Source organism: Lycium barbarum, chromosome 4 (assembly GCF_019175385.1).
Source record: "Lycium barbarum isolate Lr01 chromosome 4, ASM1917538v2, whole genome shotgun sequence".
In the NCBI taxonomy this organism is placed as follows: domain Eukaryota; kingdom Viridiplantae; phylum Streptophyta; class Magnoliopsida; order Solanales; family Solanaceae; genus Lycium; species Lycium barbarum.
This window is the reverse complement of record NC_083340.1, coordinates 134,949,989-134,969,490: the sequence shown is the minus strand read 5'-3', so window position 1 is coordinate 134,969,490 and position 19,502 is coordinate 134,949,989. Positions and strand designations below refer to the sequence as shown.

General features: G+C 34.8%; 2 protein-coding genes across 5 annotated transcripts; both read left to right on the top strand.

Moving 5' to 3' along the window:
• The first annotated feature begins 1,768 nt into the window (after window positions 1–1,768).
• On the top strand, window positions 1,769–11,587 carry LOC132636593 (protein STRUBBELIG-RECEPTOR FAMILY 3-like). Of its 4 annotated transcripts, none has more exons than XM_060353533.1 (17): window positions 1,769–1,900; window positions 3,041–3,220; window positions 3,982–4,111; window positions 4,193–4,264; window positions 4,566–4,631; window positions 4,762–4,833; window positions 4,911–4,982; window positions 5,075–5,146; window positions 5,229–5,294; window positions 5,393–5,458; window positions 6,504–6,913; window positions 7,245–7,633; window positions 8,456–8,727; window positions 9,452–9,590; window positions 9,964–10,100; window positions 10,186–10,342; window positions 11,068–11,587. In XM_060353533.1, the coding sequence occupies exons 2-17, from the start codon at window positions 3,112–3,114 to the stop codon at window positions 11,161–11,163; spliced, it is 2,325 nt and encodes a 774-aa protein (XP_060209516.1). In that variant the 5' UTR covers window positions 1,769–1,900; window positions 3,041–3,111; the 3' UTR covers window positions 11,164–11,587. The 4 variants fall into 4 exon arrangements, with proteins under 4 accessions (XP_060209516.1, XP_060209515.1, XP_060209517.1 ...); XM_060353532.1 differs by lacking the exon at window positions 1,769–1,900 and adding an exon at window positions 2,284–2,462; XM_060353534.1 differs by lacking the exon at window positions 1,769–1,900 and adding an exon at window positions 2,488–2,637.
• A 2,536-nt stretch (window positions 11,588–14,123) lies between these two features.
• LOC132636594 (secretory carrier-associated membrane protein 1-like) lies at window positions 14,124–19,272 on the top strand. The gene is made up of 13 exons (XM_060353536.1): window positions 14,124–14,464; window positions 15,566–15,622; window positions 16,641–16,751; window positions 16,864–16,926; window positions 17,040–17,073; window positions 17,183–17,305; window positions 17,826–17,888; window positions 17,970–18,063; window positions 18,179–18,224; window positions 18,314–18,381; window positions 18,492–18,540; window positions 18,741–18,806; window positions 18,892–19,272. Exons 1-13 carry the CDS (start codon window positions 14,402–14,404, stop codon window positions 18,976–18,978), a joined length of 924 nt encoding a protein of 307 aa, XP_060209519.1. The 5' UTR covers window positions 14,124–14,401; the 3' UTR covers window positions 18,979–19,272.
• Window positions 19,273–19,502: the final 230 nt, after the last annotated feature.

Sequence of the window (19,502 nt, the reverse complement as noted above, 5' to 3'; positions counted from 1 at the left end):
GTTAGTCGTTTGTCTGAACTCTGAACAAGAAATATTACAAAAAGAGAGAGTTGGGCACGCAGAAATTCATATGATGAGCTCTAAGCCTATCGTGCCTATTTCCACTTCAAATTATATCTTTTTGTCTCCATCCCAGTTCGCAACAATGGCGGCTATAATTTACTGATAATTGTCTGTTAACTTGGTGCTTTCTCCGTTTGCTTTTACTTGTACACTTTAAATTTTTCATGTCGTTTAAAAAATAATAAATAAAGCATATAATTTATTAATGTACCCATATTAATTTGTGTATATTTTTATTGAATTTAAAAAATAATTTAAAGTGAGTAGTTAATACTATGGGTAAAATAGAAAAAAAAAAATTCTCTTATCTTGATATACTAAAAGTGACAAGTAAAAGTGAACGGAGGGAGTACTTCCCTAGAGAACCAATTTCACGTTCTTCCAAGTGCTCGAATAGCCACGCCCTTCCCAACAGCAACAACAACAACATAGGCGGTGTAATTTCACAAGTAGGGTTATTTCTGCCTTTATGAGGTAGAGATGCTATTTCCGATAGATCAAAAGAAATATAGTCAATGCAGGATTACAAGAGAATAAGGCAGTAAAATATTAAGATACAAAATAAATAGAGCCACACATAGTAATACACATAAGGATAATGATCTATGCAATATCAAAATAATACTATTAAGAAAAAGAGAAGAGGAAATGGAAAGACTAGCCCCCTACCTTTCTGACACATAGCGCGACAAAACTCAGCTACCTACTAAACATCTATAATTCTCAACCTACAAATCTTCCTATCTGAGATCATGTCCAAGTTGTGTCATGCCGTCTAATCACCTTCTCCTAGTTCTTCTTCAGCCTACATCTACATCTCCTAACTCTTACAACTGCCAATCTCTCACGCCTCTTAAATGGCGCATTCTCACACCTGCTCTTTACATTCCCGAACCATCTCAGTCGCGCCCTTCCTAAATTGCCCGTTAATCACTACTTTATCCGTCTCAAATTATCTTTCGTTATTTTTAAACATAGTTGTCTTAAATTATTTATCGTTTTTTCCATTTTATCCCTATTAATAATTGTTCTTGAAGAATACAAACATCTAAATTAATGGAGATAACACATAAATAAAGTAAATATTTAATTAAGAGAGATTATACCTTAAGACATAAATACGGATATAATCAAAAGCTCCTTCTAATTAATATTTCTTAATAGCGTGTAAAAGAGAATCATGGAAATAGTAGATCAGAGGATTTTCATGTATTTAATCTGCTGTATAATAATAATAAGCGAAAAGGGTCAAATATATCTTCTACTTTAGTTTATTGGCTAATTTTGCCCTCCGTTAGTCAAAGTAGTCAAATATACCTTCCCGTTACAAGTTGGGGCCAAATATACCCCTATCTTTAGCAAAGTTTCAAAAATACCCCTCATTTCTAACATATTCCCGCATAAACAATCCTAGTCATTGGAATTGGGTGTCATGGACGCCGCATGACATTTAACTTATTCTATGTGATGCCTACGTGACAATTTAAAAAAAAACAATCTAGAAAATTATTTTTTTTAAAAACAAATTTGGAAAAAAATGGCTTTTATTAAAAAATTGAAACTCTTTTATTTTAATAAAACCCATTTTTAAAAATTGAATATTTTAGTTAAAAAATCTGAAAAATGAGAAGGGAGAATGGCCACGCGCTACTGTCGCGCGTGGTATTAAAGCATACCTCTTTAAGTGACGCAAAGTCAGATATATATGACTTCCACTCACTCAATAGTATCAATTCCTTTCATTTCTTGATGGAAAGAAGAAAGGATAATTTCAGTGTCTCTGCAACTTCCCAAACATAACTTTTTTTTCTCTTTTCTTTTTCCACCAATTACAAAGGTAATGTCTTTTTTTTTCCCTACACTAGTAGATTACAACTAATCTCAGTGTAATTGGGTTCTTAATAACTGTTTACTTTCATGTAAACCTCATTTTCTTGTCTTTGAGCCCGTTTGGATTGACTTTTAAGTTGCTTATAAGCTGTTTTCAGCTATTTTTGACTGACCAGCTTAAAGTTATTTTGTGTTTAAAATAAGCTTAAAAAAATAATCGGGCCCATTTGACTTAACTTATCTAAATCAGTTTATAAGCTGTGCTGAAAACAGTTTATAAGCCAAAAAATAAATAAATTAGACTATCTAACTTATTTTTTTTTTTAGCTTATAAGATATTTGCAGCTTACAGGCATATAAGTTCATCCAAACAGGCTCTTTAATTCTCTTTGCTTTTGCTTAATTCAGTGGAAAATGGAAATGCCTCTGCTTTTTTCATCACTTCCTCATAGTTCACTTAGGGGTCGTTTGGTTGGGAACAAGATTAGTTATCCGGAATTAGTCATTTCATACTTTTATGAATAAAATAACACCACAATCTCAGGAGTTATACCAAGATTTTTTTTCAAGTAAACGTGAAATAAATTATCTCAAATTTAATTTTAAAATTATTTATTCCTTACCATCGTATCAAGCGAGCTCTTAGTCTTTGGTGGGGTTGTTTTTTTGTTTTGTTTTTGTGTGTACACTTTGCTTTCCAAAACTTTCAAAAGTTAATTTCTTTTTTTTCCACCAATTACAAAGGTAATGTCTTTTTTCCCCCTAGATTAACAACTAGTGTCAGTTCAATCTGGTCCTTAATACTGCTTACTTTCACGTTAAACTTCATTTTCTTGTCTTTAATTCTCTTTTCTTTTGCTTAATTCAGTGAAAAAGCCTCTGTTTTTTTTTTTTTTTTTATCATTTGCTCATAGTTCACTTAGTCTTTGGTGGGTTTTTCTTCCTCTCAAAAGTTAATTTCTTTATCCAAGAATTTGGCTTTTGGATTCTTTTATTTTCTTTTTAGATACCCTTTTATTTGTGGATCATTGATTGTTTTTTTCTTTAACCTTTTTATTTATTTGGCTTTCTATTTTAAGTGTGCTGCTGTTGTGTGTCTTGCATTTGTAACACTGACATTGTGGTTTCTTTTAATTGGTTTTTGCAGATTGGGAAGTTTTATGTATTGGCTATACAGAGTTGTTTCCAAAGAAAGAAAAAGATTGTATTTTTAGGCCAATGGATGGGAAAAGATTTGTTGTATGCTGTTTGAATTTGGAGATTTTAGTGTGGATTCTTTTAGTTTTTGCTGTACAACTTTCATATGAAGCCACCAACCCTGGAGATGGTAAGGAACAAGTCTTAGTAGGCGTTTCGACATGAATTGAGTGATATTTGAAAAAAAAAAAAAGAAGTAATACTTTAAGTTGAGTTAAAAAATAGTATTTGAAAATTGAAGTTGTGTTTGGACATGAATTGAGTGATATTTGAGAAAACGTAGTATTTGAAGTTGAGTTGAAAAAAATTGTATTTGAAAATTGAGCTGTGTTTGGACATGGATTGAGTGATATTTGAAAAAAAAAAGTAGTATTTGAAGTTGAGTTGAAAAATAGTATTTGGAAATCAAAGTTGTGTTTCGACGTGCATTTCACTTAAAGAAAAAGTTGAAATTTTGTGAACGAGAAAAATTTCACTTGCAAAAAACCTTTTTTTTCAAAACTCTTATCTTCAAAAACTAACCGAAAAATCATTCTAATGTATAATGGAATAGTGATTTGAAAATATTTTTGGAAAAAAAAGGAAAACAAATTCATGTCCAAACGGGCCCTTAGTGATTTCCATTTTAAATGCTCATGGGGAATTCCAATTTCATGTTTTGTGCGATGCCTGATTATGTGAGACTATGTAATTAATTTAAGCTAGTAGTTAATTTGAACTAAAAGTGACTGCTGGTTCTTATTGTCCCTATATTTGAACTAGTAGGTAGTCTTCTGGTTTCTTGTAAAGTTTGTCCTGCAGTTTAGTGTATAAAGTTTGTACCTTCATCTGCATTGTTCTAAAATTTTCTTGGAATTTCTTTACTGAAATTTTCCTTTTGTGTTGGTCAAGTTGCTGCAATTAATAACTTATATGCTGCTTTGGGATCGCCATTCCTTCCGGGCTGGAGTGCTGCTGGTGGAGACCCATGTGGTGAACTTTGGCAAGGGATCGTATGCGAAAATACAAACATAGTGACAATGTAAGGACTTTCCATTTACTGCAACATTTCATAGAGATTTGGAACTGAAATGCTAATCCTACTTTATCATGTCTTTTGCAGTCGACTCAATGCTGCTAACTTGGGAGGTGAACTTGGGAATAACGTAGCCTCATTTACTTCTCTCAACACAATGTAAGCTTCTCGCATATCTCCTAGGTTAAAAAAATCGACAAAATTACAGTACAATGCCTTTCGGTGATCTAATTTACAAAGAGCTAGCAAATGTATAGGTTTTGTGTATTAAGTATAAATATACATAATCAGTGTATAACTTTTGTGTATTTTGGCTAGCCTGTAATTAATTTTGGCCGACTGACCAGAAATGAAATAAGCCCTTAAAAATTTGCTTGTTTTATATGCATGTGTTTTCGTATTATTGAATGTTTCCATTTAATGAAATGTGAATAGTAATTGTGGCTATCTCTTGTGGCAGAGATCTGAGCGGCAACCATATTGGTGGAAGCATTCCGACCAATCTGCCACTTGCCTTGCAGAATATGTAAGTTCAACCATTTGAACCCCCCCCCCCCCCCCCCCCCCCCCAAACCAGGGAAAAAAAAAAGAGGACACGTTGATGTAACTAGCTTTACTTATTGAGCAAAACAGTTGATATTCTTTACTTTGGACAGTTTTCTTTCAGCTAATGCGTTCACTGGAAGTATCCCTAATTCTTTATCTTCCCTGAGTCAACTTTCAGCTATGTAAGTTTCTCTTTTAGTGTAGATTAAAAGTTGCTTACTTCATAAAGAATCTGCTCAGTTGTTTCTCTGTGTGTCAGGTCTCTGAATGGCAACCATTTGAGTGGAGAAATTCCTGATTCCTTTCGAGGCCTTACCACTTTGGTCAATCTGTATGATAGCAAAACAAAATCATTTCTATCCTTCCATTGACTAGTTTTTGTTTTCATCTGCATAACTGGTTTGGCTGTTTATCTTTTAACAGTGACTTGTCGAATAACAATTTAAGTGGATCATTGCCACCATCGGTAGGAAATTTGCCTTCCTTGACTACTCTGTGAGTAATTCAATTTCAACCTATTATACACTTGGTTTATAACTTTGGTAAATATGAGAAAGCTAACATCTTGATTTTCCAGACATTTGCAGAATAATCAGCTTTCTGGAACTCTTGATGTTTTACAAAATCTTCCTCTTGCAGATTTGTACTCTTCCAAAATACTTTAACTCAAATATTATTTTCAGTTCTTTAGAATGATGATATCTTACTAACTTCTCTCCGTCCTCCCTGTGTCCTTTCTAGGAATGTGGAAAACAACTTGTTTTCTGGGCTTATACCTCCGAAGTTGTTCACTATTCCCAATTTCAAGTAAGTACATTCATTTCCTTCTTTCATAGTACATTCATTTCCTTCTTTCATATACTCGTTTTGTGCTTTCATTTTCGTATGTCGAGTTAACATCTTGTTTGTTACAATGTAATCTTGGCCACCTATAACATCCATGTGCCCCTTGCCGTTTTGTTGGAAATATTGTTGACATGTAACATACCCCACAAATCATAGAAGACATGTATGTTGAAACAGCAGAAACAAATATCTTTCAAGTTCAATGTTACTTGATACTGCTCCTCCTTTACGGAAACTTCTTTACAAGTTGGTGAAATCAAATTTAATAAAATGGGTGTGCTTGTATCCTGCAAGAGCATTTTGTACAAACTGACAGAAATATAGGCTTAATGTCTGGACATGGATATGAATCCCATAATTGCCCTTGGCACAAATGACGCATAATTGCCCTTGGCACAAATGACAGCTTAATGTGTAAACTCAAGGATAAACAAAATAAGAAATTTGACCTGACAAAAAAATTAACAATCCCGATAAGCATGCCATTTAAAATCATGAGTACATGTACGTTCAGTCTCTCAAAACTTGGAAGTAAGCAATTCATATAGGTACAATAAACAGACAACAGATATACATACAGATACACACAAAGCGGAATAGGATATGCATATAAAAACATGCGACAGCTAAGTTTTCATATTCATAACCTGTAAAAGTAAAAATAGACAGAATTGGATTATTCTTTAGTTTAGCAAGCTAACACATGGGCTAAACTTGATTGTAATTTAAGTTCATGTTCCATAGTGGCTAGAACTCAGCTCAAGTTGGGTCACCCGCCTTAATCATATACCGAGCCCTTAACTTTAGGCTGGAAACAAATTACATGGAAGTGGGGCAGTCTTATTTATTCAGCTGAACTAAATTACAAAGTTGGTACACACATTTGGTATATGCAAATGGATGTATCAGTTGTTGGATCATTATGTTACCATCTGATAGATGCTTTGTCGATTATGATCAGTGATAGCTTATGTTGTCTTTCTTGCTGCTTTTGTTTTTCGTGCAGAAAAGATGGAAATCTTTTCAACAGTAGTATTGCTCCTTTACCTCCACCCACATCATCAACACCCCTTCCAGCACCTCCCGTTTCTGGGTCTCCAACTTCGGCACAGACGCCACCTTCTCAAAGCAAACCTGGAAAACATGCTAATAATGGACCATCAATATCTACAGAGTCAAGTTCAAGAGCAAGCAAAAAGTCTTTATCTGTTAAAAGGGTGGTCTGGATATCAATTGCATCAGTTTTGACATTTATAATAGTGGTTTTAGCAATTCTGCTCGTTCTGCCAAGGTGCCTCAGGAGATGGCATGAGACTCGAACCCCCAAACACCATGAAATAACTCCTTATATGGGTGCCAGAGAGAATCCTCGAGATAGTGGGTCATTAGTCCAACCTGGCCAAGACATAGAGAAAGGTGCTACAAAATACTTAATCTCTATGCTATTTATGATATCTTTCGTCCCTGCTTTCTAATTCCAACTTTTCCCTTAGTTACTTAAAAAAAGATACTGCACTTTACTTTAGGTTCCATTTGATGTGGATTGATGTTTACAACAACAACAAACAACAACTTACCCAGTGTAATCCCACAAGTGGGCTCTGGGGAGGGTAGATTGATGTTTACATTTGAAGTAACAATCATCCGGAAGTCTGTTCTGCAGCATTTAGAACGTTAAAGTTTGTGAATCTCAAAGTTTAACATTCTACTTTTTTAGTGATATGTGGGTTTCTTTTGTGTTGAACAGCTCCCCTAGTTGTGACGCAAAAAGAAAAACAACCAAGAAGATCGGCTCTCATTCCGAAGCCACAAAATGAGCAGGAGGTAAATGTGCAAACCATGAGTTCAGTGCCGAAAAAGGATAATCGTGAGATAAACCTTAGCAGATTGGATAGTGATTTGATGCCACCACCACCTCCTCCGCCGATTCTTCCACAAGAGAGAGTTATTGTCAATCCAATTGTACCTGTGAATGATACCTCAATTAAGCCTCCAACCAGGCCACTTCCACCCACTTCTGTGAAATCTTACACAATTGCATCACTTCAGCAATACACCAATAGCTTTTCTCAAGATAATCTGTTGGGATCAGGAATGCTGGGTAGTGTATACAGGGTAGAGCTTCCGAATGGAAAGGTATAACTTTCAATCAGCATGAATTTATTATGATGCACCAATTTATTGACTGTGGTTTCCTACTCCCACTAGATAGTCTAGCGTCTAAACTTGCAGCTTTTTCGTTCTTCTTACTTTTTCCCTCCTTCATGTTTGGTATGCTTGAATGCTAAATTTATCAACAAGTAGCATCAGAATTGCTCTTAATCTGTAGTCGATGTAAATTGTTAGATTGCTTAAATTTATGAATGGCGTGATACAAGTACAATTATATTCAGAAGAGGGTTTCTTTATGGAAACTCACCTTCATATATATCCTTAACTAGAGCACTCCTTAGCAAATCTTTTAAAAGGAATTCGACCTATTGTATCTGACATAATGTTTCTTGAATACTTTAGCTAGTTGACACCTGCTTAAGGACGAAATAGATGTCTTCTAGTTCTTTCATTTTCCTTGTTGTTCCAAATTAATCTTTAACTGGTATTTTTTCCCAGTAACCAACATTATTGACGAAATCTTGTCTAAGAAATGTATTTTTAAATTGTTAAAATGAAAATCAGCCTTCTAGCTATATGATATTACTATTTTTCTAGTGAGTATGTTTTCTATCCTAACTTTTGGCTGTGTCTTTATAAGAGGATCGGTCAGATATTGCTGCATCCTTTTCTACCGGTCATGATTTTAAGGTCATGATTTTAACTATCATAGTCTATGCATGTGCATGTGCATGTGCATGTGCATGTGCATGTTGTTTCATCTATATAAATTATTTGGGATGTATATGCATTTCTCTGGCATGCAAATCTTACTGCTCTTCCTTCTCCTTTTGGATGGTTCTGCAGTTGCTTGCTGTCAAAAAGCTGGACAACAGAGTTTGCGATCACCAAAAGGATGATGAGTTTCTTGACCTAGTAAACAATATTGACAGAATCCGTCATGCTAATGTTGTTGAGCTGATGGGCTATTGTGCAGAGCATGGTCAAAGGCTTCTGGTCTATGAGTATTGCAGTAACGGGACACTACAAGATGCACTGCATTCTGACGATGAATTCAAGCCACAACTTTCGTGGAATACTCGCATCATGATGGTTCTTGGAGCTGCAAGAGCTTTGGAGTGAGTCAAATAACATTACATACATTTATTTATGCACATATATGTAGGTGTGTGCGCGCGCGCACGTGCATTCGTGTGTGTGTAAGTGTTTCGGGACTGACCTATAATAAATGTTTCTGTGCATACTAGATGATAAACCAGTGTACTTAAAAAATGAACAATAAATTGGCTCTGGTATAGTGACAAATTAAATAACAAGCTCATTTTAGTCCTGAACTTTCTTGTGCTGTGTATATTGCATGATTGAACGCCACAAAGAATGATCTGGAATGGTCTTAACTACTCCCTCGTCCCAATTTATGTGGCACCGTTTAACTTGGCACAAAGTTTAAGAAAGGAATGACTTTTGAAATATGTGGTCTAAAATAAACATTAGACATTTGTGTGGCTATAAATCATTTCATTAAGGGTAAAAAGGGAATTTTAAAGTTAAGTTATTTCGAATTATAGAAAGGTGACATTCTTTCTAGGATAGACTAAAAAGGAACGCGTGCCATATAAATTGGGAAGGAGGGAGTGTATATAAAATGTCTGATGTAGCTGTGTTTTGCTTCATTAATACTCCTTTCTTTGCATTCTGCATGTCCAAGAAAATATGAAGAAAATTAAATTAATTAGGTAGCATTGCTAAGCGGTCTGATTCTCATTTTTAGGTTTTCATGAAAAAGTGAGCTAGACTGCTAGAGCATATTTAAATTAATCATTCTTGTTTCATGGTATGCAGGTACCTCCATGAAGTCTGTGAGCCACCTATTATTCACAGAAACTTCAAGTCTGCCAATCTTCTGCTTGATGATGAGTTGGCTGTACATGTTTCAGATTGTGGTTTGGCTCCACTAATATCATCTGGTGCTGTGAGTCAGGTAACTTGTGACCCTAGTGTTATGGAGTAGAAAAAATTGAAATGTTTCCTCGGATTATTAATTTTCTCTATGCGCTGTAAGTGGAAAGAAAAATAAATTCCTAGTGTACGATAGGAGTGGAAAAATGAGCTGAATATATAATTAAAAAAAGGAACAGTAGTGATGGTCAAAGTGCTTTCGGCAAGATGTTGGAATAAGGAGCAGTAAGAATGAATTCCTGTAAATGAATAAAGTTATTTTTAGGAAAATGGTTGGTTCTTTACCCTTACCAGAGAAAGCAGTCTTTGCTTGATCTTATGGGTTCGAGTACTTTTACGTTAAGTTTAAGGTATGTTAAAAGTTCTATCAAGTTGACATTATACTGATATTTCAGTTGTCCGGACAACTTCTCACAACATATGGCTACGGTGCACCAGAATTTGAGTCAGGAATTTACACTTCCCAAAGTGATGTTTACAGTTTTGGCGTGGTGATGCTGGAACTATTAACAGGCAGAATGTCATATGACCGGTAAATTGCCCTTCTGCATCCTATTGAGCTTAATGTAGTTTGTGCCTTTTTTTCTCAGTTTAACACGCCTGCATATCATATTCAGGACAAGGAGTCGAGGAGAGCAGTTCTTGGTCAGATGGGCAATTCCTCAGCTACACGATATTGATCTCTTGACAAGGATGGTTGATCCTTCTCTCAGTGGAAAATACCCCATTAAATCACTCTCACACTTTGCTGACATAATTTCCCGATGTGTTCAGGTGAGTTATTCTTTGGTCTCTTATGTCACATAAATATAAATATTTAGAAATGTGTGTTGTCTAATCGCTGAGCGGACCGAATAGTCTTAGCAGTCCTTCATCTCAATAGGTTGAAAGGTTTGAACATAAATTCCTCTGTTCTGCCAGTTAAAAGTATCAGCCAATCCATTACATTGGGGGAGATGCAAGTATGGATATTTGTGTGAGGGTCTCATTAATTGACAAGTTTCCATTGCGGGATCCAGATTTCTTTCATCATTTCCTCCTCTCATCACCTACGAGTCTATCACACAACTCATGCCATTTACTTTTATGTTCTCTCTCTCTTCTTCTTCCTCCTGACACTGACCCATCGCATAACTACTCTCTTTTCTTCATTTAATTTTGCAAAAACATGCTTTTTCTTTTAAGTTTTACCTGGCATATTTTTCATCGCACACGGCTGCCAATGTGACTCGTGTCTAGGTGAGCATGTCCGAAATGATACCTATATTTGAGTAGTTGATTTTGATAGATTAAATTCTTTTCAATTTTGTAGTAGTACTTACATCTTTACGACTTGTTTGGGACTAAGATATAATAATTGTATTTACTTCCTTACAACTTTTTATTACTATAGTACAGACTTACAATCACTCGTCGACAGTTACTTTAGGATATTTCTAGGATTTAGTTGTTGAATAGAGGGCCTTCATATTTCACTCAACTTTTGAACTCTTGTGCAGCATGAGCCAGAATTCAGGCCACCTATGTCAGAAGTTGTTCAGGACCTCATACAAATGATAAGAAGAGAATCTCACAAAAGATCTGATGGTGAATGATTTGAATTAGACGGTGAGAAACTAAGAAAGATCTGAAGATTATTGTATTTATTGAAGGAGCCGAGATACTCTGAAGAGAAAGGCGGTTCGCAGGCTAAGTTCCCTCTTGACACAACTTCAAACTGAAGCAAAAGGCACCTCAAAGAAGCACAATTCACGACAAAACCAACACATGCAGGAGCTTAATGACCTGTAAATACAGCTTGATTATCTGATTCTTGTCAAGTTGCATCATTCTAATGTTCATTTAGGCTACATGTGACCAGCAATGCATATAATTCATTAGTCTCCATTGTTTGACAAATATGTATTATTATTTGTTGTTAATTAGTATAGGGGTGTCTCCTAAAGTTGTATTCTAGTATTACTTTCTGTACATGTAAAACTTCATTTGGTTGTACAAGGATATCTTCATTCTTTGTGATGCTCTTGTTGTTGCACATCCAAAGTTTGGATACATATACCAAAGACAGCTAGTGCGGCCTTTCCCCTCAACTTGTCTCCATTTTATCAGTTGAGCACTCCAACTTACAAAATGATCATCTAGACACCTCCAACATTTATGTGCCACGTCAGCATTTGTGTGTACATGTTCAACTTTATACAAATTGAGGTTCCTAAAGTTGAAAGGCATACATGCTCGCTGAGGGCTTGTTTATGTAGTATCCGTAATTAATACTTTAGTACACAGTGTTTTTCTCATATCATCAAAATAGTTTGTGATCTCCAAACAATAGACAAGCAATATCTGTTTGACCGATTTTTCATGCGTGAAAACCTACTCTTTATTACTGCTTCTATTCTATGTTCTAAATATTTAAATAAAGATTGATGCCCATGATTAAGAGATCAACCTTTGTCTCTTTTCTATCTTCTTGGATCAGCAATTGATCTCATTGCTTTAGACCCTTTTAGCTGTGGTAAGGTGGACATAGCGCTTTGAAAAAAAGGACTATCAATTATAGAATGACATTCTTGTAAAGTAGAAGATAAGACATTGGAAAATCAAGTGGCATATCTTATCATTCATCACCATAGATTAGTGACATATCTAGATCGAATGAGTAGCAAGAATGAACGTGACAGTACTACCTTTTTAAATGATGAGTCTCAAGGAATCAATCTACTAGGCTAAGGTTTCAATGAGCAATAATAGATTAATCATGTTATTCATAACACATAAAATTAAAATTCCAGCTCCGCCTCTATTTGAATTTGCACGGTAGAATGTCCAAAAGAATATAATGCTTTTGTCGAATCCTTTAGTTAAGGAAGGAAGAACCTTTACCATTCTACGACTCATTGTGTGCTATTATTGATTACTTAAGGAAATACAAATCTACAACCACTCAACCATGTACATGTAAATTAGATAAGATACAATTCAATATAGGCAAAAAGGTCTGAAGAATCAATATATATGTAGGGTAAGTCAGATGCAGATATATATAGTAAGAACCTAGAAACCACAAACTTCAAAGTCAACCGATCTTTAACTTTTGACACCAAAATTTGGACTCAATCTTTCATGTAATTATGTTTTATAAATGCTTCAAGAGTAGCTTGAGTTTGTAAGGTGTAACAATAAATGTATCGTAATTACTTTGATCAAATGGTTAAAAAAAGAAAAAAAGCGTTATTTTACAACAGTTTATTGTAATATCTGAGGCACAACACATGTGCCTCCAGATTTAGTCGATAAGATTCAAGCAATTGTAATAAAAATTGGCATATGGCACAAGTCAGCTCATATTCTAAAAGATATTTAGAAAAATTACCATAGAAATGAATAAAAATATCCGATTAATTGTGACACAATATTTTGCACGTGTAAGATAATTGAAAGAGATTAAAATATACACAATGCACTAGAACTAGAATATAGCATTCGTATTGAGATTGTGATTCACATTTGGTGAAGGCAGTCTAGTCAAGATCTCGTTGAGATCTAAGACAAAAATTTCACTCCCAATTAGTCATCCAGTTTTCTTAATTTTTACTGCACTTTTGTTTCTTACTCATTCAGTGATTGAAATTCATTGATCGGACTAATCTGAATTCAGGGGCAAGAGGTAGCACCGGCTAGCCGATATACGGGTTTAGTGGAACCTAATAGCTTTTGCGTCAAATGATGTATTTGTGTTAAATTTTTTAAAATATGTGCACATTTAAAATATGGAATTCATTTATTAACACTTGAAATTGTCGTTAAATAAAATTCAAAACACATAAAATTAAAATTTAGGCTTCGCCTCTGTCTGAATTTGCAAGGTAAAAGATTGAGAGATTGTAATGCTTTTTAATTTTTATTAAAGAGATGACTGGAGTCCTCTAATTAAGGAAGGAGAAATCTTTATCATTCGACCATATTTTGATATTATTTACTACTCATTACTGAAGGAAATGGACACCTACGACCACTCAACCATGTATGTGTAAATTAGATAACGATAAGATACAATTTATAGTTAAAAAGGTCCTTTCCGCCTGCCTAATATTTGTTGAAGGATTACCCTCAGTTTTTGTATAGTTAGAAGGATGCACATATATATAGTAAGAATCTACAAATCACAAACTTCAAAGTCAATTCATCTTAACTTTTTTGACACGAAAATTAGGACTCAATCCTTCATGTTTATTTACAAATCCTTTTAGAATAAAACCGAATCAACTAAATTCCAATTTGGAGACAAATACTTTCATGCTTTTTAATAGGTCTTTTGCTTTAGGAATTTAATTAATTGTAATTTACATCGCGTAAAGTTCATTAGAATCAGAATTTTTTCTATTTTCAGGACTAGGACTGAACCCAAATACTTATATATATATATAAGTATTATTGGACATTATTTAAAAACACATGCAAAAACCCATCTTCCCTATCAACCTCACATCAGTATTATAAAAAATAAAATTTGATATTTGTACTAATTATTATTATATGTATCAGAAAAACCTCCAAAACTCAAAACCTATATAAACCTCCAAGACTTCTCCCAGGAATGACTTCTTTCTTTCACAGGAATTTCCACAAATAGTGCTTTCAGATAAAGCAAAATATATACTATTACGTACTTTAAATAAATAAAGGTCTTAAAAGGGTACATAAATCTCTACAACACGTCTACTCATTTGTTATAAATACATAAAAGATCTATAACGCTCCAAATCTAAACCCCATTTTCAAGATCTGTCGCATTTTTTTTTTTTTTTTTTGTACATACATTTGTATTTGGTCATGGCTGGACATTATTACAATGATAATCCTTTTGATGAAGAACAACAAGATAACCCCTTTCAGGTAAACAACATTAATCTCCTTGATGTTTATGTTTATGTATTTTTCCCATGTAATTTGGATGAATTATTTTGGATTTGATTTTTTGGTTTAAAGAAAAATGTGGGTTTTTTATTTTTTATTTTGTGTGTGTGTGTGTGTGTGTTGGAAACAATGTATTTGTTTAATGAAAATATTGGGGTTGATTTATGTTTGTTTGTTTGGTCCATTTTGGGATGTTTGAATTGCATTTTTTAGAGTCATTATATACTGAAGAATTCTGAGGGGTTTTTGTATTTTAGGACTAGAAGTTAATTTAATTTCATTGTAGTGGATTTCTTGCAATTCATATTGTAGATCACTGAATAAAATGCTGGTTGTAATAGTATTATTTTTTCAAATTTAAGAGAGAATTTATATGTTATTGAACAACATAATATCAAAAGGAAAGCATCAGGAATTAAAGAGGGGGAGATTCACAGTGCCTGTTTGGCTATTGGATAATTTTCACTTTTTTTCTGGAATTTTATTCCACTATTCTGATGTTGTTTTTGTGTTACTTGAGCCGAGGGTCTATTGGAAATAGCCTCTCTACCTGCCAAGGTAGGGGTAAGGACACTCTACCCTCGCCAGACTACAGTTATGGGATTACACTGGGTATGTTGTTGTTTGGAATTTTATTCCGGAATCATGTTTGGACATAGCATTGTTACAATTTTCCTGAAGTTGAATTCCGGAATATTCTGGAACCCGAAAAATTCCAAATACCTGTTTTCACTCCAACTCACTCACAAAAATTCAACATCTTTTTTCAGGTTGTATTCATGTCCGAACACAAATCCAATTTCCAAATACCATTTTTTCAACTTTTTTCAAATACTGTATTTTTTTTCCATTTCTCTAATATCATATTTTTTATGTCCAAACGCCCACTAATTCTATTGACTTCGTACTTCTTATCGTTTGAATGCTAAATTCATTAATGTGCTGTAGTCTCAGAAAGAACATCTTTCTTCTGAAAATTTTTGTAAAATTTTCGGATGGTTCATTTTTGTAACCTACATGATTAGTTCTGTGCATTCTGGATAATTTTCGTCATACGATAATCTCCATATTTTTTCTAAGGACCAAGGGGCTCGAGGAAATCAATCAAATTATGGTAGCGGTGCATTTTTTATGACGGTAAGCTTATTCCTTTCTTCCAAGTTTGATTTTCTCAGTTTGAAACTCTGAGTTGTTAGAACTAATACCGTCGTTGTTTACATATTATATTTAGTGATATTTGAAAATATTAGAATAATGGTTGAGAATTAGTTAGACATAGTTTACTGAATTTTAGTTTTTGAAAGTTGTGAAAGATGTATAGAGAAGGAATGCAGTCAGATAATTTTGGACATCCCAGAAAGGAATAATGTCAAAAAAGTTGAGACAAAGGTAGTATATACCTGCTAATCTGAGAACTGTAAATGAGGCTAAGGGTGTATTTGGTATGAAAGAAAATGTTCTCTTGGAAAATAAGTGGGTTTCTTACTTATTTTCTAGTATTTGGTTAGTAGCAAAAAAATATTATACCAAGAGCATTTATATGTAATCTAGCAAATGGTGGTGGTATGGGGTGGGGAGTGGGGGTCCGGGGTTGGAGGGGGGTGGGATGGTCAAGAGGTGGGGGTTGGGGGAGCTGGGTGGGTAGCGAGGAGACAATGGACTTGGCATGAAACTTGTACTCTTATTAGGGAAGTCATTTTCTCGTTTTTAGGGAACTTGTTTTCTTAGAGAAAATGTTTTCCAAATACCAAACACACTCTAAGGATTATTCTGTTTTGTGAGAGGACCCCCATCACCTAGAAAGAAACTATGGACCTGGAATAGCAGAGATACGGATGCCCTTGTAGTCCCTGTAGGAACCATTTTCACCTCATTTAAGGAGTTCCCAGATAAGTATGTTGATCCTGTCTCCTGCTGTCACCTCCCATAACTGGTGAATGGTTAGCAAAATGAAGGACTTAGTATAAATGGAACAGAAATTCTTTAATCATGTTAAAGCAGCGCTTGAGTCTTTCTTTTGTACATATTAATGTGAGGCTTGATCTTGATTCTTGAATTAGTGAGAATACCGATTTGCATGCTTCTGTTCTAATACCAATTAATGATTATGTATCATCTTGCTTATGCACTATTTTACTCACTAAAAAATCTTCAGAATCCTGCAAGTGTTCCTCCTGCTATAAATTCGAGGCTTTCACCTCTTCCTCACGAACCTGCTGACTATGATCGTGGTGCAACAGTTGATATCCCTCTCGATAATTCAAAGGTGAAACAGAATAGTCAACTTTAACTTTTGTACAGTTTTCTTGCTTGACCACAGTACTGGTGGATTCGCCGGGGTTAAGGTTGAATGACACTTTGCTCGTATAACAATTCAGGATCAGAAGAATAAAGAGAAAGAACTCCAAGCTAAAGAAGCTGAACTGAAAAAAAGAGAACAGGTAAGCCTATAAGATTCCTCATGTTAGAGTTTGAAAGAATCTATGGTATTGACTATGTTTCTCTGTAGGCATTTTATATACTATTAATTAGCTGTTTTATTGGTTTCATTTAGGACCTGAAAAGGAGGGAAGATGCTATAGCAAGAGGTAGTTCTCCAGTGTAACCTATACAATTTTGTAAATATGAACTAAATTATGCCATTTGGGTCCTTCTTTCCCACGTGTGAGCTGATTTTATTTTTGTTTTACACTACAGCTGGAGTTGTCATAGAGGAAAAGAATTGGCCACCTTTCTTCCCCATCATCCATCATGATATTGCTAATGAAATTCCAGTCCATCTACAGCAGTTGCAGTATATTGCATTTTTTACATTGTTGGGTATGTTTGTCGATCTAACTCCCTTTAATGTCTTCTGCATAACCCCCTAGTGAATGGATACTTGTAAGGCTTCTCCATTGACCTTGCGAGCAAATATTCACTTTTAGTGTACATAGTGATAATTCTCGCTACTTATAGTCGGTTGGCTTTATTCTAAACAAAAGTTGTACTACGGTTTTCCAGCTATCCATGGTAGTATTAATGTATTTTCATTTGATATTTCTAAATCACAAACCCGTTTTCAGACAACAAACTTCCCAAAATCCTTTTTTGATAGCTTTGATATTTGGATTAGGTCTGCAAGTCATGTTTGTGGTAGTAAATTTAAAAAAAAAAAAAATTGTATCTCGAAGCTACCACTCCTACTGGAGATAAAAGAGAAAGGGGGAAACATTGCTAAATAGTATATTAGAATGATTTAGGACAAGGTATAGGCTTAATAAGATTCTTTTTTAATAGCTTTAATTGGTCTCTCTAGTTAATGCACTTATGGATTTACTTTGGACATGGTGAATTGCAGGTTTGGCAGGTTGTCTTCTATGGAACCTTATAGCAGTTACCTCAGCTTGGATCAAAGGACAAGGTTGCTGCTGAACTTGATTTAAACAATTTTTTTTTAATCTTGAACTGAAAATTAACCAGCTAGCTTTTTTTGTCATTGTAGGTATAACTATCTGGCTTCTTGCTATTATCTACTTAATATCCGGTGTCCCAGGAGCCTATGTGTTGTGGTATCGTCCTCTATATCGTGCAATGAGGTACTATTTTGTGTTCCCTCATTGTGGGGAATAATTTTCACATTACCTTTCTATTTATTTGGTAATGCTCTTCTACTTCGCTAAAAGTTTGCCATTATGTCCATCCTGTTCGCAGGACGGATAGTGCACTGAAGTTCGGATGGTTCTTCTTAACATATCTCGTAAATGTTACATCGCCCTTTTTAGTTTTTTCCTCTTTTTTACAGTTGATTATTGACAACAGTACTGATTGTTTATATTCATATTGTAGTTTCACATTGGATTCTGCATCATTGCTGCTGTGGCACCTCCGATCTTCTTCAAGGGAAAATCTTTAGCGTAAGTTGCTTTGCCATATTGGCTGAGCTCATGCTTTCACTTATATGTATAAGTTTTAATTATGCATGTATGCTAAAATATAATGACTTTTTTATTCCCTTGTTTAACAGTGGTATCTTGCCCGCAATTGATCTCTTAGGCTGGAGTGGTTTGGTTGGGGTAAGCTTCTTTTGCTGTCTAAAATTTAGCTTGAACTAGAATTGAGTCAAATGGTTGATTTCTTTTAGACGTTTCATTGACTTATTACTGACTTGTAGTAGGATTTGATGAGTAAAGTCTTTTCCCCGTGGTAAAGTGGAATCTTGTTTATACTTGCTTTTTTGGGAAAAAATTCACTTTAAAGGTGCTTTTACATGCAGGTATTCTACTTCATCGGGTTTGCATTCTTCTGTCTTGAATCACTGGTCAGCATATGGGTTATTCAGGTAGAAACATCTGCCCGTCTATCTCATTGCTTTTTGCTGTTTTTTCTTTACCTGAACATCTTTCCGTGTGTTCTGCAATCTGCAGCAAGTGTACATGTATTTCCGAGGAAGTGGCAAAGCTGCTGAGATGAAGAAAGAGGCTGCAAGATCGACAATGATGGCAGCACTATGACAATATAGGAGCAAAGGCAGGCAGTTTTTGAGCTTTGAGCTGTTGAATTCTTTGATTACTCTCTTCTCACACCATATATCACACTCGAGTGCTGGAGATGTGATTTCTGAAGTACATAGTTGATGTCAGAGCCGACTATACGGATGATGTATTATTACTAGTACGTATTGTCGCAAGCATTACCAGAAAATTGATGTTTAACACATTTCCTATCTGTCTCTGGGGATCTTCTTCTGCATGCTCTTAGAAGAACATAACCATATGCCAATATACAAAAATCATTGAACTGCTCTACTCTGCGTTTTTTCTTTTTTGGTTTGTTTATTTGCTGCACATTGTGCTTGGAGGAGCAGGGGTATTTCTTGTCAAGCAACGGAATGGAATAGAGGAAGAGTAGATGTCTTGCGAGTAGTCTGGTGCACTAAGTTTTCGCTATACCTGGTGTCCTGGGGGAGGACCGGAACACATTATATCTATTATATGCAGCTTTATCTTGCATTTTTGCAAGAGGCAAACACTTGAAC